The following is a 26,261-nucleotide window of genomic DNA, read 5'->3' as shown; positions in this document are numbered from 1 at the left end:
AGCCCCAGGGCAGGGACTGGCTGGCTCAGGGGGGCGGGAATGGGGCAGGCGCCTGTCCCCTCTAGGGGGCGCCGGCTCCCACCCGGCCCCAGGGCGGGGACTGGCTGGCTCAGGGGGGCAGGGAATGGGGCAGGGGCCTGTGCCCTCTAGGGGGCGCTGGTGCCCATGCACCCTTCCTTTATGGAAGTCTATTCCCATGCCATGGCAGGGGGGTGGTAGGGACAGTGGTGGGGGGATGGCAGGGTGCAGTGGGGAGGGAGAACAAGGCTCAGCCCCCCCTTCTCACTGGACAGATACCAACCCCATCAAAAGCCCACTGACCCCATTCCCGGCCACAGACACCGCCCTGGGCGGGGGCACGCAGCCATGCTCCTGGGCAGCTCCCCACACAGTGGTGCCGGGGTCGGGCTCTGTCACAGATCCTGCTGAAGGTCCCACCGGGAGGCACAGATCCAGGAGTCCATTTGGGGGCAGGGGGAGCCCCACCCACCCCCCACTCAGTTTTCACACGTCCAGGTCGTCGTCCGGATCCTCTTCGTCCAGGTCGTCCGCGGCGTCTGGTTCGTAGTAGATCTTCCCGCCACTGGTCGAGGCCTCCAACAGAGATGACTTCCTACCACAGGGAGGGATTTGGGGGGGTCAGCTCCCACGGAAATAGAGATCGGAGGGTGGGGGGCAGAGGAGGGATGGCAGGGGGGCAGGATGGGTATTGGGAGGATTCAGAGGCAGGGCAGAGAGACCCAGGAGGGTTGGGGGGAGGGTAGAGGCCAGGGTAATTTGGTGGGTATCTGGGGCAGAAAGGAGGTGGGGGCAAGAGGTGTCCAGAGGTGCAGAGCAGAGGCAGGGGGCATCTGCCCTGAGCGGGGGTGCCAAGCAGAGGGAGGGGGCGTCCAGGGGGCATCTCCCCTGGGGGAGGGTGCAGAGCAGAGGGAGTTAATAGGGTATCCCCCCACGGGGGTGCAAAGCAGAGGTGGGGGGCATCCAGGGGGCGTTTCCCCTGGGGGAGGGTGCAGAGCAGAGGGAGTTGATGGCGCATCCCCCCGCAGGGGTGCCAAGCAGAGGTGGGGGGCGTCTCCCCGGGGGAGGTGCCGAGGGGAGGCGGGGGGCATGCACCCCACTCACTTTTGGGCGCTGAAGTGGAAGGGCAGTGGCATCCCGTCCCGGGCCTGGCGCTCCGTGTCCGACAGCCGCAGATTAAAGGTCAGGTTGGCAGCAGGGTCCACCTGGCGTGGGCGGGGGGGGAGATGCCCGTCACACACACTGCTGGGGGGCAGGGTGTCTGCTCCCCCCAGTATGAGTCACCCCACGGGATCACCTCCCTCCATGGGGGGACAGCTTGGCTAGAGGGGGCCACAGTGGAGATAGGGGTTCTCTGCAGAGCCCCCCCTGCCCCCAGACAGCCCCCTCAAGCCTACCCCTCAATCAGTGCCCTCAATAACCCCAACATCCCCCCATCCCCTGCCCCATAAACCCCCACTACCCTGTCCCTGAACCAGCACATCCAGATCCCTCCCATCCCCAACCAGCACCCCCAGGACCTCCAAATCCTCCAATTCCCCCGAGACCCTCCCCAAATCAGCACCCCCAGCTGGTGCCCCTGGGAGGTCCAGTTCCCCCCGACTCTCTGCTGCCCCCCCACAGATCCCTGAACCCACCCAGCCCCTCAGATCTCTGCTAACTCCCACGCCCCTCACCTGTGAGATCCTCCATCCCACCCCCCTAACCTGCCCCCCAAGAACCCCCCACACTACACCCCCGCAGAGCTGGGATTTCGAAAAGAGCAGAGTTCAGGGTGCTCCGGTGTCCAGATACCTGTGGATCCCCCCACCCCACTGCTGTGTAACCGGGGACCCCCAGCTCCATAAGGATAGGGAGGGGGGGTCATACCGTGGAGTGGGGGTCGGCGTCCTCATCTCGGGTCACACTCCCTGTGGGCTCCCCAAGGGCTTTTGGGGTGAAGCCGGCCAGGACGGTGAAATATTCCTCCTGGGGGGGATAGGAAGAGGATGAGACAGAACCAATCCCCTCAGATTGGCACCCGCTGCCCCCCACAGCTGGCCCCCAGCCTCAAAGGGGGGCTGTCGCCCCTTCCATACAACTCCCTTGCCCCCTGCCCATCTAGTTGGTAAGATACCCCGACCCGTCCAAGACCCCCCTCCCCTCCATAACCTCCCCACTGTCCTCTCATCTGGGGGGTCACTGCCCCCCAATATCCACCCCTCACTGCCCTGCCCTCCCCTCCCCCCGACACACTCCCCAATCTGGGCATCTCCGCCTGCCTTCCCCCACCTTTGTGAGGACCTTCCCGGTCCCCTTACGCTGCAGCATGGAGGCCAGACGGGGGGCGTCCTCCCCACTCCCCATGCCCTCTGGGGCCGGCCTCACCCCCACCACGGCTCGGGCCAGGGAGCGGAGGGTCTCCACCAGGCCCGGGGGGTGCAGGTCTTCGTGCAGCAAGGCCAGGATCCTCGTCACCCGCAGGCCTGAACGGGGAGGGAAGGGAGAGGTCAGACACCCCCACACCACCCAGAGCTGGGAGAGAACCCAGGAGTCCTGGCTCCCAGCCCCTCTGCTCTAAACCACCAGCCCCCACTCCCCTCCCAGAGTCAGGGAGAGAACCCAGGAGTCCTGGCTCCCAACCCCCACTGCTCTAACCCACCAGCCCCCACTCCCCTCCCAGAGCCAGGGAGAGAACCCAGGAGTCCTGGCTCCCAGCCCCCCTGCTCTAACCCACCAGCCCCCACTCTCCTCCCAGAGCTGGGGAGAGAACCCAGGAGTCCTGGCTCCCAGCCCCCGCTCCCCTCCCCGAGCCGGGGAGAGAACCCAGGAGTCCTGGCTCCCAGCCCCCCTGCTCTAACCCACCAGCCCCCACTCCCCTCCCAGAGCCAGAGAGAGAACCCAGGAGTCCTGGCTCCCAACCCCCACTGCTCTAACCCACCAGCCCCCACTCCCCTCCCAGAGCCGGGGAAAGAACCCAGGAGTCCTGGCTCCCAGCCCCTCTGCTCTGACCCACCAGCCCCCACCCCCCTCCCAGAGCCGGAGAAAGAACCCAGGAGTCCTGGCTCCCAGCCCCCCTGCTCTAACCCACCAGCCCCCACTGCCCTCCCAGAGCCGGGGAAAGAACCCAGGAGTCCTGGCTCCCAGCACCCCCAGGGAGTCCACACCTGCGCTGGCAGCAGCCCTCGGGATCTGTCCCAGCGTCTGGCAGACGGCAGGCAGAGGCTGGCGCAGCAGAAGCCAGCTGAGCGAGTCCAGGACGACGGTGGCAGGTCCCGCAGGTCCCCGGGCCAGGCGTCCCGTCACCCCCAGCGCTGTGAACTCCTCCGCCCCGAAGCCCCCGGCCTCCCCGGTCCAGTGCAGGGGGTCTGTGAAGCCATCCTGATATAGCAACCTGGTGAGGGAGGGGTCAAGGGTCAAGCCAGAGGGTTCGCTGTGGGAGGGGGCAGCTGCCCCTGTGTAACTGACACGCCGCTGCCTGAGTCTGCCGAGAGCCTAAGCCCGTTGTGTCAAGAGCAGACAGCTACCCTGTGCCTCTGGCCCCACTTATTGGGGAAAGAGGGATGTTGACTTGGGGGGCAGGACTCACCGCACGGTCACGTCAGGGTCAAAGCCGGCCAGGAACTCTTCCTCGGGGATTTCGAAGCCGAAAACGTGGACGGATTCCCCCCTGGAAGCACAAAGGGGAGACAAGACAGGGATGAGCCACGAGCGTAGGGGAGCTGCAGGCCACAAGGGGGTGCTGGGGATCAAGGGGGCAATTATGGGTTGGGGGGGGAGGACCCAGCAGCACCCCTCCTCCACCAGGAGACAGCAGGCCGTGTGCCAGCAGGGGGTGTGCATCTCTCAGCCACCCCACAGTTGGCGGGGGGCAATGGGGCTGCTAGGGGGGGCCACTGCACCCACCTGTGCGCCGAAGCTGCCACAAAGGTCTTGAGCAGGCTGTGGCCCTCGCACTCAGCGGTGTCTGCGGGGAAAGGCCCCCGGGCCGGTGAGATGGGGATCACCTCCCCCTCATTGGGAAATACATAGACCCCCCCACCCCTTCCAGCTCCCCACAAGCCTCCCCTACCCCGCAGCTCTCCCTGCTCCTCCCACCCCCCGGCCCTGCCAGGTTCCCCTCCACTTCCTCCAGCTCTCTCCCTGGCTGCCCGTCCCCCGGGATCCCCCCATTGCTCCCCTTGTCCCCCCAGGCCACCACATTGCTTCCTCCTCCTCTCTGGATCCCCCGCTCTCCCAGGCTCCTCCTCCCCCCCCCCCAGCTCCCAGGCTTTCCCTCCCTCTGGCTCCCCCTCCCCACCACTTCCTCACTCCCCCAGGCTGCCCCTCCCCCCATGGATCCCCCCAGCGCCCTCTCCCCTCCAGCTCCCCCATTGCTTCTTCCTTCCCCCTAGAGCCTCCTCCTCCAGGGCTCCCCCCCAAGGCTCACTCCATTGCGTCCTCTCCCCCCAGGTCTCTCCACTCCCAGGTTTCCCCTCCCTCCCCAGCTCCCCCCATTTCTTCCTCCTCCTGTCTAGATGCCCCCCGCTCCCAGGCTCCCCCTCCCGCCAGCTTCCTCTGCCCCCTCCCCCCATTGCTCCTCCTCCCTCCCCAGCTCCCCCTCCCTCCTCAGTTCCCCCATTGCTCCCCCCATCGTTCCTCCTCTCTCCCCAGCTCCCCCATTGCTCCCCTCATTGCTCCTCCTCCCTCCCCAGCTCCCCCTCCCCCATTGCTCCTTCTCCCTCCCCAGCTCCCCCTCCATCCTCAGTTCCCACATTGCTCCCCCCAGCTCCCCCCATCGCTCCTCCTCCCTCCCCAGCTGCCCCATTGCTCCCCCTCCCTCCCCAGCTCCCCCATTGCTCCCCTTCCCTCCCCAGCTCCCCCCATTGCTCCCCCATTGCTCCTCCTCTCTCCTCAGTTCCCCCCTCCTCAGTTCCCCCACTGCTCCCCCCAGCTCCCACCATTGCTCCTCCTCCCTCCCCAGCTCCCCCTCCCCCAGCTTCCTCTGCCCCCTCCCCAGCTCCTCCCCCCTCCCCAGCTCCCCCTCCCTCCTCAGTTCCCCCATTGCTCCCACAGCTCCCACCATTGCTCCTCCTCCCTCCCCAGCTCCCCCTCCCCCAGCTTCCTCTGCCCCCTCCCCAGCTCCCCCTATTGCTCCTCCTCCCTCCCCAGCTCCCCCTCCCCCATTGCTCCTCCTCCCTCCCCAGCTCCCCCTCCCCCAGCTTCCTCTGTGCCCTCCCCAGCTCCCCCTCCCCCCATTGCTTCTCCCCCCTCCCCCAGCTTCCTCTGCCCCCTCCCCCTCCCCCCATTGCTCCTCCTCCCTCCCCAGCTCCCCCTCCCCCAGCTTCCTCTGCCCCCTCCCCAGCTCCCCCTCCCCCCATTGCTCCTCCCCCCTCCCCAGCTTCTCCTCCCTCCTCAGTTCCCCCATTGCTCCCACAGCTCCCCCCATTGCTCCTCCTCCCTCCCCAGCTCCCCCTCCCTCAGCTTCCTCTGCCCCCTCCCCAGGTCCCCCTCCCTCCTCAGTTCCTCCCCCTCCTCCCATTGCTCCTCCCCCCTCCCCAGCTCCCCCTCCCTCCTCAGTTCCCACATTGCTCCCCCTCCCTCCCCAGATCCCCCTCCCTCAGCTTCCTCTGCCCCCTCCCCAGCTCCTCCTCCCTCCTCAGTTCCCCCACTGCTCCCCTCATCGCTCCCCCTCCCTCCCCAGTTCCCACATTGCTCCCCCTCCCTCCCCAGCTCCCCCATCGCTCCCCCTCCCTCCCCAGCTCCCCCTCCCCCCATCGCTCCCCCATCGCTCCCCCTCCCTCCCCAGCTCCCCCCTCACCCTGAATGAGGACGAGCCCCCCCGTTGCCCCAGCCACCAACTCGCCCAGCATCCCACTCCCTCCTCCCCCGCCCCTCTGCGCCGGCGCCTCCCTATGACCTCACCGTACAGCGACAGTCCCTCCGCACGGAGCGGGAGGCCCTCCCCTGGGCGGCGCCATGTTGGGACGTAGGCGACCCACCCGCTGCCTGCTCAATAAAAATGGGGGAAGGGGCGGCAACAGCGGTTTTAGGCGGCCCCTCATGACACCTTTGGGGTGGGGGAGGGACGAGGTCCTTTCCAGTCGTTTTAGGGCTTCATTGGGGAAGGTGTTTTTCAGGCACTGAGTTAGCCACCTCAACTGCCTCTTGGCCAAACTTCTGCCAACAGGGAGGGATTTGGGGGTCAGATTAAGAGACCCTTGAAGCCCCATTGGCTGCACTGAGGGCTGGGCTCTGACCAAGGCACCCAGTCCCTGGTGCCATCCCAAAGGGGCAAGAGTCCCCCCCACCATCGCCTCACAGCAACTTATAGGCCCACACCCCAAGATGGTGCCCATAAAAACAGTCCCACCTCGAGGACCCCTCTCCATCCCAATCCTGCGCTACCTCCTCCTAGCCAATCCGGCGCCCTCAACCTGGTCAAATCTCCCACTTCCCCCGGCCTTGTCTCCACCTTCACAGCCCCCATACAAGAACAGCCCTACTGGATCAGACCAAAGATCCGTCTAGCCCAGTGTCCTGTCTTCTAACAGCAACCAATGCCACGTGCCCCAGAGGGAACGAACAGAATAGTGAATCATTAAGTGATCAATCCCCTGTCGCCCATTCCCAACGTCTGGTAAACAGAGGCTACAGCTACCATCCCTGCCCAGCCTGGCTAATAGCCATTGATGGACCCATCCTCTGTGAACTTATCGAGTTCTTTGTTGACCCCTCTTATAATCTTGGCCTTCACAACATCCTCTGGCAAGGAGTTCCACAGGTTGACTTGGCCTTGTGTGAAGAAAAGACAATGTGATGCACTCGCAAAAGAGGGTGTATTAACAGGCATGTCATACGCAAGACACGAGAGGCAGGTGTTCCGCTCTGCTCTGCCCTGGGTGAGGCCTCAACTGGAGTATAATATCCAGTTCTGTGCCCCGTCCTTTCAGAAAGATGGGGCCAAACTCGAGAGAGAGGCCAGGAGCAGACCAACAGAAATGAAAACCCGACCCGTGAGGGGAGGTGGTGGTGGAATTCCCCATCATCAGAGGTTGTTCCCGTGACACCCTTTGAGGTCCGCTGGCTGACGGCACTATTAAACTCAACTATCAACCCAACCCATGGAAGGGTAGTCAAAATAGACCCATGCCCTTCCAGAAGGTCCAGGAACAGGCTTAAAAATAAAAAAAGTTAGCGATTTCCCCACCCCAGCCATGCCAGAGGACCCCTCCCCATTCTCCATTGAGCCACAGTCACCAGAACCCAAAATCTGCCATTTATTGCTTGGCTATAAAAAATTGACTCTAAAACAAGTCAGACGGCAACGTTGCTGCATCTCTGACGTGCCAGGAGGGCTCCTCCGGCGAGGAAGAGAACGGAGACAGCCGCAGCTAACCCAGTCAGCACCAAAGCCACCCAGCGATCCTTCATGGCCCCTGTGGGGAAGAGACCAGAGAGTTAGAATTGGCACCCAGAGCTTGCGTAGAGTTGATGGGACCATTGGATCATCCCATCTGACTTCCTGGCTAGCACAGAGCGAAAGGCACTGGCTTTTCTCCCCTGTATTGAACTGACGCAACTTCCGGTCTGGATTGGAAGATATTTAATACCTAACATCGCATTCACTAATGAGACTTCACCTCCAGTCGCTCGTTGGTCAACGGTCTCAACCATCCATCAACCACATGTCACATGCCTTTCCGTGCTCCCCCCAGAACTACCTCATTCTCCTTCTCCATGCTTCCTTCAGAACAGGGAATCATCAAGCGATCCATCCCTTGTGGCCCATTCCCAGCTTCTGGAGAGCAGAGGCTGGGGACACCATCCCTGCCCATCCTGGCTAATAGCCATTGATGGACCTGTCCTCCATGAACTTCTCTAGTTCTTTTTTGAACCCTGTTCTAGTCTTGGCCTTCACAACATCCTCTGGCGAGGAGTTCCACAGGTTGACTGTGCGCTGTGTGAAGAAATACGTCCTTTCGTTTGTTTTCAACCTGCTGCCTATTCCTTTCATTTGCCAACCCCTAGTTCTTGGGTTATGAGAAGGAGTAAACAACACTTCCTTAATTACTTTCTTCACACCCATCATGATTTTATAGACCTCTCTCAAATCCCCCCTTTAATTGTCACTTTTCCAAGCTGAAAAGTCCCAGTCTTATTAATCTCTCCCCATTTAGCAGCCAGTCCAGACCTCTCATCATTTTTTCACCCTTTTCTGCACCTTTTCCAATAGATCTTTTTTGCGATGGGGCAACCACATCCTGTATTGTGCTGTCGTTTCTCGCCTTCTCCGGAGATAAACTCTTTGGAACGTAGGGCTGGGAGGTGTCTTGAGAGGATATCTGGTTCATCCTCCTGCACTCAGGCAGGGGCAAGTATACCTATACCATCCCTGAGAGTGGTTTTTAAATCAAACGGGGGGCCTGGTCCACCTATGGGCTACAGTATTTCCTGATCACTGTAAATCACTGGATTCCCCCCCTACCTTTAGCGGTCATCTTCATCACCTCCACCCAGTCCCCGGACCTTGGAGCTGCCTCACGGCTCAGCGAAGGGCCTGCTGTCGCATCCGCCTCCTCTTCTACCTCAGAGGAATTGCCTGGGGGGGGGGATTTCAAAGGATAAGCCTCATTTGCACTGGAGATAGTAGGCTGGAAGGCAGGGATTGCTTTAATCGATAGTTGAGTGCAGACCTGGTTAAAAGTTAATGGATTGAGCCATTTTCCGTCAGGCTGACTAGAAGGAGCAATTAAGCCCCTTTAGGCAGTAGAAGCCACCACCCAAGGCACCCAAGCAGGTTAAGCCGCACGTCACAGTTCCCACCACTGATCTGGTCCCACTTTCACCTCAGGGCCCGAGCCGTCACCTTTGCGCAAGCTGTGCAATTCACTTTGAGACCTGGGATTTACGCTGAACTTTGCTGCCATTGTCCAAGGGACCACGACAGGGTGAACCAGCCACCAGCCAGCTCCAGGACAGCAAAAAGTGGATTCAAAATACATGCCCTGTCCCGCTACTATAAACAGGATGCAAGCCGCAACCGCTGATCTGGAGCGACAGGGGTCCCTGCCCACCCTCGAGAGAGGTGGGCAAGGGACTGGACTCGATGACCTCTCAAGGTCCCTTCCAGTCCTAGAATCTATGAATCTAGGGGACAGGTTAGCGAGCCTCAATGGGTGCTGTTAAAGAGTCCGAGAAGCAGGATCAGAGGCACAATTGGTGGATGTTTTTGCTAATCAGCAAGTATATTGTGGGGGGGGGGGGCGGAATTCAAGCTATTCACCAAAATAGGAGTCATGTCTGTGGGGAGGAGACATTGACGGAGTCTGGGTACCTTTGTCGCAATCCTCTTTATGCACAAAGTCCTGTTTCACTGAGCAGAAGAGAAATCAAAACCAGCAAGAGGCAATTTATGGGCTTGTAATTCCAAGCCTCTTTCCAGATAGCACTCTGCCCCAAAAAATCTAGCAAGGTCTTTTTCTTCAGGCTCACACAGACCAGCACATCCACCTCTGCCCGCATGTGCCGTTGTTTGGGTGGGGCCTGCTAGTGTTTCCACTATCAGATTCCCCAAGAAAGCTTAATTGTTCCTTACATATTTCTCCAAAGAAGAACATAAGAACGCCCATAGTAGTCAGACCAAAGGTCCGTCCAGCTAAGTGTCCTGTCATCTGATAGCAGCCAATGCCAGGTGCCCCAGAGAGAATGAGCAGAACTGGGAATCACCAAGTGATCCATCCCCCGTCTCCCATTCCCAGCTTCTGGCAAACAGAGGCCAGGGACACCCTTCCTGCCCATCCTGTCTATCCTCCTATCTAGTTCTTTTTTCAACCCTGTGAAGACCAAGACTAGAACAACATCCTCTGGCAAGGAGTTCCATGGGTTAACGGTGCATAGTGTTGAAAAAAATACTTCCTTTTGTTAGTTTTAAACCTGCTGCCCTCTGTCATATTCCCCCCACCCCCAGTCATCTCCTTTCCAAGCTGAAAAGTCAATCTTATTAATCCCTCCTCATACGGAAGCCGTTCCAGACCCAGAATCATTTCTGTTCTCCTTTTCTGAACCTTTTCCAATTCCAATCAATCTTTTTTTGAGATGGGGCGACCACATCTGCACGCAGTTTTCAGGATGTGGGCGTACCATGGGTTTATAGAGAAGTAGGGTGATATTTAGGCGTTTGTCCCACATCCTGATCGATCTTTGGTCCGGACGCAATTTCGCTCCACCTGCAGCACTCCCCCACCTCCCAAGTGTCCCGATATTTTCTCCCTCTCATCTAGTCACCCTACAGAGAGGCAATAGGATATTTTCTGTCTTATCATCTCTCCCTTTCTGAATGATTCCCACCATTCTGTTCGCTTTTTTCACCACTGCACCTGGAGCGGATGTTTTCAGAGAACTACCCACAAGGATGCCAAGATCTCAAAGGTTGGGGTGTCCCCCCCCTCAGTTTTATGGAGGTTTCACTCAACCCATGGACTTTGGAACCTACCTGGCCGTGAAGGAAGATGCCGCTTGCGTTGGATTCTCCTGGATCGACCTCTGAACGCCCCACGATTCCTGTCCTTGCAGGATTTGCCGCTGGCCCCAAAGCCTTTTCCCAGAGGCGAGCTGCTAGAAAGAAGAGGAGGATGACCGCCAGCCCCAGGCATCGCGTTCAGCTACTCACGCCGTCACTGGGGAAGGGTTAAGATTTGGGGGACAGAGGAAGGGGACACACAGGAGGCCTGGAACCGCATATGGAAGATGCCGGGTCAGGACTCCAGGAAAAAATCAAGCAGGTGGATTCCTGGTCCAGCCCCTAATCAGCTGCTCTGAGACTTTGCCAATTGGCCTGCGGGGCAGAGTCTCCCACTAGGGCCGATCACCCTTGCTGCCCCAGGTTCGAGACCTGCTCATGACTGAGTCTATGAACTGAAACTATGCGTCAGCTCCTCGTCTATCCGGCTTTCTAAACTCCTCACAACTCCGCCAGGCCCAAAACGTTCGGGAAAGAAACCCGAGATTCCCCCGAGGCGTCACATGTGTCTTTCACAGCTATTACCTTGTTTCTGGCCTGCCCAGGGGCCACCCAAATAAAGCCAGGCAGAGGTTTCCACCCTGCCAAGCAGAGATCAAACAGAAAATGGTCCCGTAACCCAATGGCTGGCCAAATTCAGACAGGAAAGAAAGGTGCAAATTTTTAATCCGAGTTCACCTTTCGGACAACTTACCAAGGGTTTCAGGGACACTTCTCCATCACTGGCAGATTTTAGCTCAAGCATGGAGGTGTTTTTCTAAAAGGAATTAATTCAAGGATGCTGTCTTGGTGTGTGTGGTATCCAGGGAGGTCAGGTTATTTGCCATCGCCAATTGCACTTCTAAGTGCCTTGAAGTTCAGGTACCAATTGATCAAAGGGCCTCCGGATCGTCCCCAGAAAGAGAGACACTTGATCTCCGTTTCACGAACCGGACGCTCATCAAGGCCTCGTTTCCTGTCTGAACGTCTCCGGCTTTCACTCGATCTCACCTTGCCTTTGCGGGCCCGATGAAGAAGCCCTCCGGCTATCTCGTTTCCCCTCTCCAAGCCAAAGGCAATTCTAGACGGCGATCGAGTTACCTCTTGTCCTGCTTTTCCACTAGCTAAAGAGATTGAACGTCCACAGTCTATTAAAAATAACAGACCTACTTGTGGCACCTGAGAAACTAACAAATTTCTTTGAGCATACGCTTCTGCGGGCTACAGTCCACTTCATCTGATGCGTAGCCTGGAACATAATGGAACCCCCCCTGTTGCCCATCCCCTGACCACCCCCCAAAAACCTCCACCCCATCCACCCACCTCATCCTCCCTGACTGCCCCCCAGGTCTCCCCGCTCCCCGCCCCCTTACCAGCAGCAGTGGTGTGGCTGCAGGGGATGGACTCGGGGGCTGGGAGCTCAGGGGCCGGGAAGGATGGTCCTGCAGGCCGGATGTGACCCACGGGCCGTACTTTGCCCACATCTGATTTAAAACAAAGAAAAGGAAGTATTTCTCCTGCCCTCAGGCGGTTGAAATCACACACACACACACACACACACCGTATTCAGCCTAAAATAAAAGTGTGTCGAACGAAGGTGTTTTCTACAATGGGCATCCAGGCCTTGATGTAAAGCCATCACGGACTAGAAAACCCGCCGCTTCCCTTGCGAGTGGGGCTAAAGCCGCCTCCTTCCGAACTTCAATGCGTCTGGTTTCACGACCGCCCTGGTTCTTGTTCAACCTTTTGCCATGAGTTTCGGGAGGCCGTCCGGGCCGGCTGGGGAGGAGGAGCCAACAGAAGCCACAAGGGTGCATTTCTCCCTAGACTAAACACTCGCTCGCATGCAAGAAGCGATCTAAATCGAGCCTCTTTGGGGCAACAGGAGGAGGACACGGTGTTCTAGTAGCCGGCTCACTGAGGCCGGTTAAAATCCCCTCCCTACTCTCCTTGTGATACAGAAAAGGAAAAGAGGACACCAAAATATTCACAGACTCAGAGATTCCCAGGCTAGAAGGGACTCAGAGGCCCCGCCCTTCCCTCAGAGGCCCAGCCCCGTCACTCGCCGTTCCCATAAAAAGTGATGTTATGGGGCTATGCTCCCCTGGTCCCTATTCTGACCCCGCCCCGCGATTGTGACCATCTAATCCAGTGGTTCTCAAAGGGGTACAGTCGTCTGGCAAGGTTGAGTGCCTCTGCTTTAGTCTGAGAACTGCCTTGAAATAATTCCTTTTAGAAAACCATCCCGTCTCGATTGAATCCACCTCAACCCTGGGTAAATCAGGTTAATTACACTCATGGTTAACATCTTGCACCTTATTACCGGGCTGAATTCATCTAGCTTCCAGCTGTTGGCGCGGTCGGAGCGCTGGGCAGGTGGTGTGGTCCCAGCTTAGAGAGGACGGGCGGCGTAGCGTGGCCCCAGCCCAGGGGGGGTCTTGTGCGCATTGCAGCCCCCCAGCCAGCCTGCCTCAGCCTCTCGGCCAGAGAAGGCAACAGGAGGCAGGCGTGGGGGTGGAGCGTGAGCGGGCCCATGCCAGGCTGTTTGGGGAGGCACAGCCTTCCCCTGCCTAATATACCCGTCCATCCCTCCCCCCGAGCTGTCTCTTTGTGACAGTAACTCAGGTGAGCTCCTTGAGACTCTCACTGTCAAGTGTCCTAATCCTTCTCATGGCTCTTCTCTGACCCCTCTCCAGTTTTATCACCATCTTCTCCCAGCAGTGGTTGCACCAGGGCTGAAGCCAGAGGACAAATAACTGCTCTGCACCTTCTCCGGGTCCCTCTGTTGCTCCATCCCCAGCATCGTTCAACCCTAGCCTCTCCCTTGATCAGATCCACACCCTCACGTTTATCCGAGCTCCCACCGTGACACCCAACTCTTTTTCAGAGCCCCGGCATCTGAGGATAGGGTTCCCCATGCTGTAAGCTTGGCCTGCCCTGCCACGCCAGCACAGACATCCAGAAAATGCCTAGATCCCATTTCTACCACCGATACCTCTCTGGGAGAGAAAGGGCCTTCTTGGATCCTAGATTTCTACACGTACATTTAGCTTTAGTAAAAAGCTAGCCAAGCGGTGTCCCATCCTGTGCATTATTTACTGCTTTCCTCCCATTTGCAAGGGGTCACTCTCGAACTATCAGACAATTTATCAGAAAATGCTGGGATCCCACTACTGCCACCAGTACCTCTCTGGGAGAGAAAGGGCCTTCTTGGATCCTAGATGTCTACACGTACATTTAGCTCTAGTAAAAAACTAGCTGAGCAGTGTCCCATCCTGTGCAATATTTACCACTCCCCCCCATTTGCCAGGGGTCACCCGCAAACTTTATCAGATGACACCAAAGCATCTATTGAAATCAATGGGAGTTAGGCATCTGAAACACCTTTGAGGCTCATTGATTTCTCCTCCAGTGGGAAGCTGACCTGGAGGCCCCTCCCACCATCACCGTCTGCCACCGATTGGCTGCTGTCACGTCATGCAGGGATCCCCCTATGGGAGAACGAGTTCTAGGATGGGGATTCCCTTTAGAGACTCACCTGGGGTAGCAACACTCAATACGGACCACACCTGGGCTGGCTCTAATGGCAGGTAGGTGGCTGTAAGAGAGTGTGGTGGTATAGACCAAGAAATCCAGCATCCCCTGGAAGGAATTGGGCATTGGAATTAATCCAGAGTTGTTCCCTGCCCCAGCTGTCCAAGAAGCTACTGAGATTGGCTGCGTAGCCTGGGCTGGATTAAGGTCCCAAGCTCATGGAGGTATCTCAGGTGGCATTTAAAAAAAACATTAGGCATGTGTCTAGGTCATGCGGGGAAGGAGCTGTCCTGAGTGTAACTGACTCAGCAACCCTGCCTGAGTCTGCATAGAGCCTGAATCGATTGCTCAGATGACACGTGGGAAGGGATGGAAAGACCTGCCCCATGAGTCTCTATGGGGTGTTAACTTCCTGACCCACTGCTTTGGAGGGGGAGTGAATGCACGACACCTGCGTTGCCACGCCAGCAAAGACACCCAGACACTGGGATCCCACTTCTGCCACCAATACCTGTCTGAGAGAGAAGGAGCCGCCAGTTACACCAAAGTGGGAGGCAGAGCAACAACCCAGGAGTAGAACCATCCAATAATTTGCTTTGTCAGAATCAAAACATTTCATGGGAAAAACAAACAGTGGCAATGAATCATTTAGACTAATTTGGTTTAGGCTCCATTATCTTGAATATCTATTTGGTAGACCATCTCTAGTATTTAGATATTCAAATTAATTGAAATATTTATATAAAAATCAGCCGTAGATTTTCATCAGTAAACCATAAACATCAATTCCATCATGCACACACACAAGGCAGCGAAAAAAAGATTTCCATCTACTCCAGTAGACAAAGCACGGACGTTACGAACAACAGAGTTACGAACAGACTGGTCAACCACCCACCTTGTTTGGAACTGGAAGTAGGCAATCAGGAATTTTTTGGTTAAAAGCAGCGGTTTGTGTCCGCATAATAAAATTTCAAAGCCATATTAAGTCCATAAAAGGTTGTTACAAGGAAGCGGGAGGTAAATGTTCTCCTTAACGTCCGAGGATAGGACGAGAAGCAAGGGGCTTAAATTGCAGCCAGAGCGGTTTAGGTTGGACATTAGGAAAAACATCCTGCCAGGGTGGTTAAGCACTGGAATCAATTGCTCAGGCAGGTTGTGAGATCTCCATCACTGGAAATTTTAGAGAGCAGCTGTTTTAATCTGTCCCTCGAGCTCCCGCTGGGGCTTGCCCCGCTCCAGTGCTCCAGCCCGGGGACAGGGTTGGGGGCCGCTCCATGTGGCTCACAGAAGCAGTGGCATGGCCCCCTTTGGCTCCTACGCGGAGGGGCAGCCAGCAGGCTCCATGCTGCCCCCCTCCCGCAGCTCCCATTGGCTGGGAACCACAGTCAGTGGGAGCTGCAGGGCCAGTGCCTGCGGACGGGGCAGTGCGCAGAAGTAAGCCCCACCCTAAGCCTCCCCCTGCGCCCCAGCCCTGATCCCGTTCCACCCTCCAAACCCCTGGAGAAGAGCGAGGGGGGGATTTGATAGCAGCCTTCGGCTACCTGAAGGGGGTTCCAGAGAGGATGGAGCTCGGCTGTTCTCAGTGGTGGCAGGTGACAGAACAAGGGCCTTAAAAACTTCTCAGGAGGAGATTCCACCACCTCCCTAGGGAACCCATTCTAGTGCTTCACCACCCTCCTAGTGAAATAGTGTTTCCTAATATCCACCCTAGACCTCCCCCCCGCAACTTGAGACCATTGCTCAAAAGGACGTATTTCTTTACACAACGCACAGTCAACCTGGGAAACTCCTCGCCAGAGGACGTTGTGATGGCCGAGACTAGAAAAAGAACTAGGTAAGTTCATGGAGGACGGGGCCAGCAGTGGCTATTAGCCAGGCTGGGCAGGGAGGGTGCCCCTAGCCTCTGTTTGCCAGAAGCTAGGAATGGACGACAGGGGATGGGTCACTTGAGGATTCCTTGCTCGGTTCATGCCCTCTGGGGCACCTGGCACTGGCCACTGTCCGAAGACAGGACACTGGGTAGATGATCTGACCCAGTAGGGCCATTCTTATGTTCTTCAACAGGGCAGGGGCCAAAGGACAGCACGATTCAGAAGGACCAAAAGATGATGGAGATGCACCACCAGGAGAGCCTGGAAGTTCTTGAGAACGTGCTCCAGAACCCATAGGTGGGGGCTCAGGGAAGCCAAACTTACCTTCGAACCGGCCCCACGTTGAGCCAGATCTACCGCGAGGAGGAGGACCGCGCCGTAGGGACACAGCAGGCCACGATCCCGCCGCACCATTGCCTCCAGCCAGGCGGCTTGGCGTTGGACTCTCCCCGGTGACAGGAGGCCCCTGAGAGGGACCCAGGGAAGGGAGCAAACAGGGGCCTGAGTGGGAGCTGGCGTCGCTCCTGGCAAAGGCCAGGCAGAGGAACAGGACAACGCAAACATCACCCAGACCAGCAACAGACAGAGGCCACCCCCCATCTTGCCTCTCTGCTGCAAACAAGAGGGGCTAGTGCTCTGGATCCTCTTATACCCAGGTGCGTTCCCACCTGGCTCCGGTAATTCACAGCTCAGGGCGGGTTGAACCCGGGACCAATCAGAGGCAGGAAGGAGGCACAGGTGCAGCTGTAGGGGGCAACCCAGAGCAGCTGGAGACACGGGTGAGGGCTTGGGAGTTATGGGCTAAACTCACAGGGTGGGGGCTGGGAGCCAGGACTCCTGGGTTCTCTTCCCGGCTCTGGGAGGGGAGTGGGGGCTGGTGGATGGGGGCAGGGAGCCAGGACTCCTGGGTTCTCTTCCCAGCTCTGGGAGGGGAGTGGGGGCTGGTGGGTCAGAGCAAAGGCTGGTGCTGGGAGCCAGGACTCCTGGGTTCTCTCCCCCTGGCTCTGGGAGGGGAGTGGGGGCTGGTGGGTCAGAGCAGGGGGGTCTGGGAGCCAGGACTCCTGGGTTCTCTCCCCAGCTTTGGGAGGGGAGTGGGGGCTGGTGGATTAGAGCGGGGGCAGGGAGCCCGGACTCCTGGGTTCTCTCCCTGGCTCTGGGAGGGGAGTAGGGGGTAGCGATTGGAGGGGGGGCTGGGAGCCAGGACTCCTTGTCCCTATAGACTCTTGCAGGAACTGCCTAACTGTATCTTTTCAGCATGTGGTGGGATGGGGGTGAGGGGAACCTGATTGCACTCGGTGAGGGGGGAGGTGTCTCTAGTCTGCACCACGAGGACCCCAATCTTTCAGGGGGGTCTGTCCAGTATGTGGCACATTGTGGCCTCCCGCTGTGGTTGGATGTGTGTGAATGGGGTGGGGGCACATCTCCCTGAAGGCAGGGACCCATGGACCACCTGGCCTGACAGGGTTCCCCCAAAAAACTCATTGTCTCCCCTGAAAACAGCTGCCCCTTCCTCCTCACTTTGTCACTCAGAGATGACCCCCCAACCTGAGATAGGGTCAGTTTTGTTCTGTGCCTAGAAATTCCCCCTGGAATGAAATGTAGCTTCTGGGGGGAAGGGAGGGACCCTACCAAGCCCCCCTGATGGGAATAGTATGGAGAATTGGTGGGGGGGGGGTAGGAATAGGCCCAGCTTTGGACCAAAGCCCCCCCCCCCCAAACACCTTATTTTTTTACTGCATTTATAGTCTATTTCTCCTCTTTGCTGCTTGCATGATTCCTCCCCGGCCATAAGACAGTAAATTCCCCTGTTGCGACTAACAACCCAAACAGCCCCCCCAGTCTGGCACCTGCCAAGCCAGCCCAGGCACCTGGCACGGGGAGGGGACATGGTAACTGGAGGGGCAGGGAGAAGGCCGGGAGAGAATGAGGGACCCCCTAAAGTAGAGAGGATGAGGGAGCGGAAGATGGGCAATGGGCCTGGTGCTGAGATGCAGCCACCTCTGGGGCGGGGCAGCCAGTTACCCAGGGACCCCCTGCCTGGTGCTGAGATGTGGCCACCTCTAGGGTGGGGCAGCCGCTTACATAGGGATGTGGAGCAGGGCAGATTTGACCTAGGGATGTTGCAGGCAGGTTACATGGGGGATGAGAAGGAATCTCCCTATGCTGTAACCTGAGCCAGAAGGGGGGTTGGGAGAATTCACACCTGCCTGGAAGACAGAACAAAGGGAACGGGGGCAGAGGGGAGGGGGAAGAAAGCTGTTGGAGGGATGTGTGGTTTCACTTTGGGCTGGGTGGTGCGATGCAGGGAACCCCAAGATGGGGTCTAAGCTCCCTGAACCCTCAGAAGGACTTGATTGAGGGGTCCTGGTTGTGCCTACGAGCTCTGCTGTAGGCTGAGTTCCTGTTGTCCAATAAACCTTCTGTCTTACTGGCTTGAGAGTCACCGAGTCCCCAGGAAGAGGGGTGCAGGGCCTGACTCCCCCACACTCCGTGACAGACCTCTCGCTCGCTGCTGAGATGCGCCCACCTCTGGGGCAGGGGGGCTAGTTACCCAGGGACCCCTCACCCAGTCCTGAGATGCGCCCACCTCTGGGGCTGGTCAGCTGGTTACCCAGGGACCCCTCGCCCGGCACCAAGATGCAGCCACCTCTGGGGTGGGGCAGCAGGTTTGTTACCCAGGGACCCCTCCCCTGGGTGCTGAGATGCAGACACCACCTTTTCTGGAGGAGGCAGTGTGCACGCACCCTGAGCTCTTCCTTTGGGGAACCCTGCCCCACTCCTAGAGGGCACCCCCAAAGACAGATCTCTCCAGTAGGAGGCACCGCACACCATTTCCAAAACACAATTTTTAATTTCTGTACAAAACAGGACAAAGACCACACGAATCCCAGCCGCGCACAGATCATTCGTTAAAAACCCCAACGAGCGGGAGTGCTTTTAAATAAAGACATTGGCCATTCCCCCACCACCCCAATTAAACTCCCCCACGGGCCTCCTCCCTTTGCAATAAAAATAAAAAAATAAAATACAATTCCACCATAGCGATTATGGGGCGAGATTCTTAAGGGGGGGAATTTTAAGGGCAGATCGCAAGATTTCAGGGTGGGGATCTCCCCCTTCAGAGACAGATCAGTTCAGCTATATGGGGGTTTAACCCCGGCTAAAAAGGTAGAAAAACCTTTGAGCTGATTTCTCCAACGCCTGGCAGAATACACACGCCCCATAAGAAATCCTTTATACAGGTATATCCTGTTTTGGGGTGCTCTTAAAAAAACCCTCCCCCGCTTATAAAATGAAAACCCACCCTCTTCCCCCCAATCAACTACACTGAAGAGAATTTAGGGGTACCCCCTTACTCAGTTAACCCTCCCACAAGCACATGGCACCTCCAAAAATCCTCCCTATACCCCCAAAACATGGGAAAGTTGAAACCAAATCTCAATGGGCATGGATGCTTTTAAAAACATCCCTATGGAGTTCAGGATCACCCCGATATTCCTAAGTGGGGGTACCCCCCAATGCAAGGAGTTAACCCCTTTGCAGGTGCCGGGATATTGACGGCAGAAAGGGGTACGGGCTGGAGAGCTTGCATCCGATCAGGGTGCTAGACATATTCCTTGCTGGTGGGGGTCCGGGAAGTGGCTTTGCTCTTGGGGTACTGCTGGCTGTACCCTGATTTCCCAGGGCAGGAGCAGGACAGGAGACCCCCGCCCAGCAGCACCAGGGCAGACCCAGCCCAGCCGATGAAGATCGCCGATCCAAATTCATACCTGGGGAGGGAAGGGGAGACTGATCAGCTGTGGGCCCGCCCCTTTCACCCCATAGCCCCGCCCTGTTCTGGTGAGCCCCACCCCTTTCCCCCATAGCCCTGCCTCGAGTCAGGAAATCTTCAGATGCAGCCACCTCTGGGGCGGGGTAGCTGGTTATATATACACAGTTAAACAGTCCATTGAGGCAAGGGGAGAGCACCCCTCGCTGAGCCCCCCACCCCGCTCCCTGCCCCACAGCACCCGCTAGCGCCAGCCCTGCCTGGCAGGGGAGAGCGCCCCCTGCTGAGCCCCCTATCCCCCTCCCTGCCCCACAGCACCCCCTAGGGCCACACATGGGAGAAGCCCCCAACTCACTTGGCGTTCATAGGTACCGTGACGTTGTAGAAATCTTGTACAATCTGGTTTCCGTACCAGGAACAGGCGATCAGCGCCGCTAAACCTGGGGAGGAGAGAAACACGGGCTTTGAAATGCACCCGGCGCCTTCTTGCAAATGTGGAAGTGGGACACAGGGCCTGTCCCCTCTAGGGAGCACTGGGTCCCACCCAGCCCCAGGGCGGGGACTGGCTGGCTCAGGGTGTGGGGGGGGAATGGGGCAGGGGCCTGTCCCCTCTAGCGGGTGCTGTCTCCCAGCTGATTTCATGCATGAAATGAATTGCCCAGGTCTCAGCCAGTCGCCCCAGCAGTGAGGGCCTGGAACAAGGGCTCCCACCCACTCCAGGCCTGGGTACGTAGAGGAACCCAGCGGCAACCCACCCGCCAGCCCCTTCCTCGACTCACCTCCCACCACAAAGATGAGGCCGCCGGTCATGGCGATGCGCGCCTTCTGCACCTTGTCGTCCCCCCCGCAGCGGGTGCATTTCATGCCCATGGAGGCAACGCCAATGCCGATGATGCCCATCACGATGGAGACCACCATGAGCGCCCGCGTGGCCTGGAGAGCAGCTATCGGGGGGTGAGAGAAATTGGGTGAGGCAGCTGAGTAGAACCCAGGAGTCCTGGCTCTCAGCCCCCACCCTGCTCTAACCACCAGCCACCACTCCCCTCCCAAGCTGGGCAGAGAACCCAGGAATCCTGGCTCCCAGCCCCTCTGTTCTAACCCACCAGCCCACAGCCCCCTCCCAGAGCTGGAGAGCAAACCCAGGAGTCCTGGCTCCCAGCACCCCCAGCTCTAACCACTCGACCCCACTGTCCTCTCAGATGGGGAGAGAAGCCAGGCATCAGTAACAGGTTAGAAGGGTAGGAAGAAATGGTCAGTGTTCACCGTGGGGTGCCCGGGGCATTGCAGTGGGACGAGGGCGTCCTTATCGACAGGGTGCCCCGGGAGGTGGCAAATTTGCACAGACAAAATTCCTTGGGCTAGTTTCGCCCGAGGCAGATGACGGGATCTCACCCAAGGGCAGAGGAAACCCAGTGCTGATCAGTGCCAAGTGACGCACCCGGGACAACATCATCCCAACCGTACCTATAAAATCTCGGGATCTAAATTGGCCGTTACGACTCGAGAGAGATCTTGGAGTGGAGGGCTTCAGAGAACTACCCCCCATGTGCAGCGGCATCAGAAAAATATTGGGGACTGTCCCGCAAGGGATAGACAACTCCTGTTGTCTATTCACGTCGACCATTCAGATTGTCAAGGGATAGAAAATATCACGTTGCCCCTAGATAAATCCATGGGATGCCCACATCTTGAAGATGCGCAGATGTGGTCGCCCCGTCTCCGAATGGAGATCTGCTGGGTTCAGCAAAGGTTCAGAAAAGGGCAAACGAACATGATTCGGGGTCTGGAGCGGCTTCCGTGCGAGGACGTTTCAGCTTTGAGAAGAGACGGTGAAGCCGGGACTTGATACGGGTCTAGAAAATCGTGACGGGTGTGGAGAAAGGCAATGAGGAAGCGGTATTTCTTCCTCACCCGAGAACTAGGGGTCGGCAAATGAAATGAATAGGCAGCAGTTTCCGTACAAAAGAAAGGAAGTATTTCCTCACGCAACGCACGGCCCATCTGTGGAACTCCTCGCTAGGGGATGTGGCGGAGGCCAAACGTAAAACTGGCTTTCACAACGAATTGGAGACGTTGCTGGAGGACCGGTCCACCAATGGGGGTTAGCTAAGAAGGGCCAGGGGGCAACCCAGTGCTCTGGGGGTCCCTAAACCTCCAGGTGGCAGATGCTGGGATCGGATGCTGATTGCTAATCCCTCTGAACCACTGTCAGAAGACAGGACACTGGGCTAGAGGGACCATTGATTTAACACTTAAGAGTCCAGGCTCCCAGCCCCACCCTTCCCCTCCCAGAGCCAGGGAGAGAACCCAGGAGTCCTGGCTCCCAGCCCGCCCTGCTCTAACCCACCAGCCCCCACTCTCCATATAAATCTAAGGTACTTTGGAAACCATTTGTCACCCTTGTAGCCTAAAGCTACAGATGCTTTGGGTTAATTACAACCTTGGTAGAGAGCATCTCATTCCAGCTTCTTTACATTTGCCCTGGGGAGGGAAATCTAGGATCAAAGCAGAGTGGCGGCTGGGAGCCAGGACTCCTGGGTTCTCTCCCCAGCTCTGGGAGGGGAGTGGGAGCTGGTGGGTCAAAGCAGGTGGGGCTGGGAACCAGGACTCCTGGGTTCTCTCCCCAGCTCTGGGAGGGGAGTGGGGGCTGGTGGGTTAGAGGGAGGGGGCTGGGACTCAGGACTCCTTGATTCCATCCCTGGTTCTGCCCCTCTCTGCCTCAGTTTTCCCAGTTATAAAACAAGTGGGGGCAGGGTCATCCCCAGCTGTTCTGTGCCTGCAAGGCTAAATTCTCCATTTGCCGTGTCACCTGGGGGCAGGGGGAGGCCGAGCAGGAGACTTTGCCCCCATGGTGCCCAGTGCATTAATTTAAAAACAAACACCCCAGCACCTGCTTCCCACCAGCCACTGATGCCTTCCCCCACCCCTGCCCAGCCCCAGGGTGAGTCAACTAGTTTGCTCTCAATTCCCTGTCCCCAGCCGGCCCCACCCTCTGTGCTCTCCCCAGAGACAGGTGAAACCACCAGAGCCAAGGAGTTTCAGTGAAACTGACAGAGACAAATCTCTCTGGGAGGGGAGTGGGGGCTGGTGGGTCAGAGCAGGGGGGCCTGGGAGCCAGGACTCCTGGGTTCTCTCCCCGGCTCTGGGAGGGGAGTGGGGGCTGGTGGGTCAGAGCAGGGGGCTGGGAGCCAGGACTCCTGGGTTCTCTCCCCGGCTCTGGGAGGGGAGTGGGGGCTGGGAGCCAGGACTCCTGGGTTCTGTCCCCAGCTCCGGGAGGGGAGTGACCTGAGTTTCAATAACCACCCTCAGGCTGCCGACACATCCAGTTTCTCCAGTCCAGGAGCAGTTTGAAATAACCTGGGTGTGGTGTTTACCTTCCAGGCATTACTACCCTGGCAAAGGCCACTAAGCTCCCATGTCAGCCCCCACCCCGCCATCCTCTGCGCCCCAAGACACAGCCCTGCCCCCAGTTCTATTCAACCCCGAAACCTCAGCTATTCACACAGCATTAGATAACCTCCCCCCTCACTGTGCCCCCAGACTCTAATCCACCAGCCCCCACTCCTCTCCCAGAGCCGGGGAGAACCCAGGAGTCCTGGCTCCCAGCCCCCCTGCTCTAACCCACCAGTCCCCACTCCTCTCCCAGAGCTGGGGAGAACCCAGGAGTCCTGGCTCCCAGTCCCCCTGCTCTAACCCACCAGTCCCCACTCCTCTCCCAGAGCTGGGGAGAACCCAGGAGTCCGGGCTCCCACTTTCTGGTCCTATTTTGCACTCAGATGTTGAGCAAGGTTTTCTCAAGGAGGAGGACGAGCAGCACCTGAGGATGAAGGGCAGATGAGGCCTGGTAGGGCACCCGGGGCTGCCATCCTGGCAGGCCATGGCCCTGTGACCCCTGTGGTTGCGATTAGGTTTCCTATCGTGGGCTGGATGAAGGGAGTTTATTTTCCCAAATAACACAACCCGATAAGATTAAGAGGCCTGGATTGTTATGCAGAACTGTTTATAATAAACTCCCTGCCCAGAGCCAGAGAGAGAACCCAGGAGTCCTGGCTCCCAGCACCCCCTGCTCTAGCCACCAGCTCCCACTCCCCTCCCAGAGCCGGGGAGAGAACCCAGGAGTCCTGGCTCCCAGCCCCCCCTGCTCTGACCCACCAGCCCCCACTCCCCTCCCAGAGCCAGGGAGAGAACCCAGGAGTCCTGCCACACTCCTAGCCTCCAACCACTGGGCCCCACTTCCTCTTTGTGTGGCTTGCCCCATAACCAGGGCGTGTGCGCTCAGGCGAGTCTGAAAACTTTTTTGCTGCATTTTCTGTGGGCCACTTTTCTTGTCTAGTTCCAGAGGGGAAAGAAGTGTGGGTGGTGGGGGGAGTGAATGAATAAGAGGATGGGGCCCTCCCCAAAGCTCCTGGACCCCAGACACCCCCCCACACTCCAGGGGACTGTTTTCCCTGTGGGGTGGGACTTTGATCTCCGGAAATTTAATCAGCGGAAGAAGGCAGCCCCCCCCCCGCCCCTTACAGGTGCAGGCAGAGTCCACCTGTGTGGGTGTGGGGGGGGGGGTGGAGGCCCAGGAAGGGAGTGGGGGGAAATCCATTCATGTCGCCCTTTGTCCTGGGTCTCAGCCGCAGGGCGAGGCCCCAGGAGTGACCCAACCGGTTCTGGGGGGGGGGGGGGAGGAAGAAAGAGAGAAAGAAAGACAGGAATGAACCAGTGGAAAGAAAGGAAGAGAGGAGGGTGGACTGGGGAGAGGGTGTATCTACAATCGCAGGACAGCTGGGGGTGCAGGGGGGGTTCCCCTTTAATTCACACCTCACCAATGGAAGGGGAAGGGAGGTCTTTAAAAAGAGCTCTCAACTCCCCCAATTTAAAGAGGCTTTGCAATCCCACTGGGGGGTCTCTGTCCACCCCCCTACCCCCACATTTAAAGGGGTGTTAACATCTCACTAGACGGGGGGGGAGATATTGGGGTGAATTTAACAGCCAACCCCCAGGGAAATACCTGGGTGGGGGGAGATTGTACAGGCGGATCGAAATGAGAGCGCCTGGGAGGGGGGAAGTGGGGAGCAGAGGGGGCGCGCGTGGGGCGGGAAGGGGGGTTCTGAGCCGGGGGGAGCAGAGGGGGTGCGGGCGGGGGAAGGGGGACCCCCAGAGCAGGGGGAGGATGAAAAGGGGGTCACTGATCCGAGGGAGCAGAGGGGGCAGAGGGGGCGTGGGCGGGGAAGGGCCCCCCCAGAACCGGGGGAGCAGAGGGGGCGCCCGCGGGGGGAAGAACGGGAGCCCCAGAACTGGAGCAGGGCGGCGGGGGCGAGAAACCAGCGAGTGTTTATAAAGGTGAGTAGGGTTTATCAGCTAAATTGGGCAAATATTGACTCTAGGAAGGGGGGGGGAAGGAAGAAAGCGCTGGAAAGGGGGGGACCGCTCCCCACGAACGGGCAGGGAGGGGGATCAGAAGTCACTGGAGTGCCCCCTCCCATTGCAGCGGGGTTCCCCCTCCCCCAGGCCCCCCCACATCCCCCACGCCCCCCCCCACTCACAGCTGAGGTTGAGGATGGAGTCGTAGGCTTTGCACTGGATCTGCCCCGTGCTCTGCCAGGCGCAGGACATCCACAGCCCCTGGTAGACCGCCACGGACGTGATGATGTTGTCCCCCGCGTAGGACGACATGCGCCACTGAGGCAGGATGGTGGCCGCGATCAGCGCCACCCAGCCCAGCAGGGCCAGCACGAAACCCAGCAGCTGCAGCCCGGAGTTGGCCATGGCGAGCCACCCAGGAGAGAGAGAGAAAAACAAACAAACACGCGTGGATCCGGAAACACGCGTGGATTAGGGCACGCGATGCAACCCCCCCCAAAAAAAGCTGGAGCTGGGAGGCGGCAGAGCAAAACGCGCGTGGATCCGGGGAGCGCGGTCCCCCAAACAAAACGCGCGTGGATCCGGGAGTGGGGTGCGACCCAAACAAAAGACTGGGGGGAAGGGAGGGTCCGTGGAGAAAACGCGCAGCCAGCTACAAATCCTCTCGCTCTCTGCCCGCTACCTGGCCAGGTAAATGGCTCACCTGTTTTTATGCCCTGGGCGGGGAGGGGGAGGGGTCAGGCCCGGGGCGGGGAGGGGACATGCCTCAGGTGTGGGGGAGGGGAAGTTTCATGACATCACCCTGGGGCCATGGGGACGGAAGGAGAGACATTAGGGGCGGTAAGACCAGGGCGGGGCAGGTTCCGGCTGGGGGGAGGGGCGGTCAACCCCGCTGCCCCCCCCCACGCGTGCCTGAGCAGAACCCCCTTCCCCTCACCGCCCCCCCGAACTGAGCAAATTCCTCCTCCTCCTCCAATGCCTTCCCCACTTCCAATTCCCCCCACGCCCCAGCCTCCCACCGTGACTCAGTTTCCCCACCTATATAATGGCTAGAAGGGGGCGGTGTCACTGCGTATCTGGGCAGTGCCTGGTATCATGGGGAGGGGTGTCCGATTGCGGGGGGGTCCGTGCTAGCTCTGGCTGTTTGCACGTCGGGAACAGGATGTTGTGGGGGGGCGGATCTCTGGGTTCTCCATCAGTCCACGCCCCATAACGGTGCAGTGGGGAAATGCCTGGGGCTGGGAGCAGCAGGTGC

At 58.5% G+C, this 26,261-nt stretch overlaps 2 protein-coding genes across 3 annotated transcripts; both read right to left on the bottom strand.

Moving 5' to 3' along the window:
* ELP5 (elongator acetyltransferase complex subunit 5) lies at positions 1 to 5,876 on the bottom strand. 2 transcript variants are annotated; one of them, XM_050933320.1, is made up of 8 exons: positions 5,798 to 5,876; positions 3,904 to 3,964; positions 3,587 to 3,667; positions 3,165 to 3,391; positions 2,290 to 2,483; positions 1,888 to 1,986; positions 1,123 to 1,223; positions 407 to 613 (listed from the first exon to the last, which is right to left on the bottom strand). In XM_050933320.1, the coding sequence occupies exons 1-8, from the start codon at positions 5,847 to 5,849 to the stop codon at positions 505 to 507; spliced, it is 924 nt and encodes a 307-aa protein (XP_050789277.1). In that variant the 5' UTR covers positions 5,850 to 5,876; the 3' UTR covers positions 407 to 504. The 2 variants fall into 2 exon arrangements, with proteins under 2 accessions (XP_050789276.1, XP_050789277.1); XM_050933319.1 differs by lacking the exon at positions 1,123 to 1,223 and having other exon boundaries at positions 1 to 613.
* Positions 5,877 to 18,501: 12,625 nt separating this feature from the next.
* Positions 18,502 to 25,695, bottom strand: CLDN7 (claudin 7). The gene is made up of 4 exons (XM_050933350.1): positions 25,189 to 25,695; positions 20,434 to 20,598; positions 20,010 to 20,094; positions 18,502 to 19,655 (listed from the first exon to the last, which is right to left on the bottom strand). The coding sequence occupies exons 1-4, from the start codon at positions 25,409 to 25,411 to the stop codon at positions 19,490 to 19,492; spliced, it is 639 nt and encodes a 212-aa protein (XP_050789307.1). The 5' UTR covers positions 25,412 to 25,695; the 3' UTR covers positions 18,502 to 19,489.
* Between the last annotated feature and the right edge of the window lie 566 nt (positions 25,696 to 26,261).

This window comes from Gopherus flavomarginatus, chromosome 23 (assembly GCF_025201925.1).
Source record: "Gopherus flavomarginatus isolate rGopFla2 chromosome 23, rGopFla2.mat.asm, whole genome shotgun sequence".
Classification (NCBI taxonomy): domain Eukaryota; kingdom Metazoa; phylum Chordata; order Testudines; family Testudinidae; genus Gopherus; species Gopherus flavomarginatus.
This window is presented reverse-complemented; position numbering and strand designations above follow the sequence as displayed.

Bases quoted from the DNA above. Each gene is read 5' to 3' on its own strand.
- ELP5 (XM_050933319.1), bottom strand. From the start codon at position 5,849: ATGCTGGGCGAGTTGGTGGCTGGGGCAACGGGGGGGCTCGTCCTCATT. The intron at 3,965-5,797 runs GTGAGGGGGGAG...CTTTCCCCGCAG, and splicing joins GGGGCTCGTCCTCATTCAGG to ACACCGCTGAGTGCGAGGGC. The intron at 3,668-3,903 runs GTGGGTGCAGTG...TTGTGCTTCCAG, and splicing joins GTGGCAGCTTCGGCGCACAG to GGGGGAATCCGTCCACGTTT.
- CLDN7 (XM_050933350.1), bottom strand. From the start codon at position 25,411: ATGGCCAACTCCGGGCTGCAGCTGCTGGGTTTCGTGCTGGCCCTGCTG. The intron at 20,095-20,433 runs GTGAGTCGAGGA...TCTCCTCCCCAG, and splicing joins CCTCATCTTTGTGGTGGGAG to GTTTAGCGGCGCTGATCGCC. The intron at 19,656-20,009 runs GTGAGTTGGGGG...TTCCCTCCCCAG, and splicing joins ACGGTACCTATGAACGCCAA to GTATGAATTTGGATCGGCGA.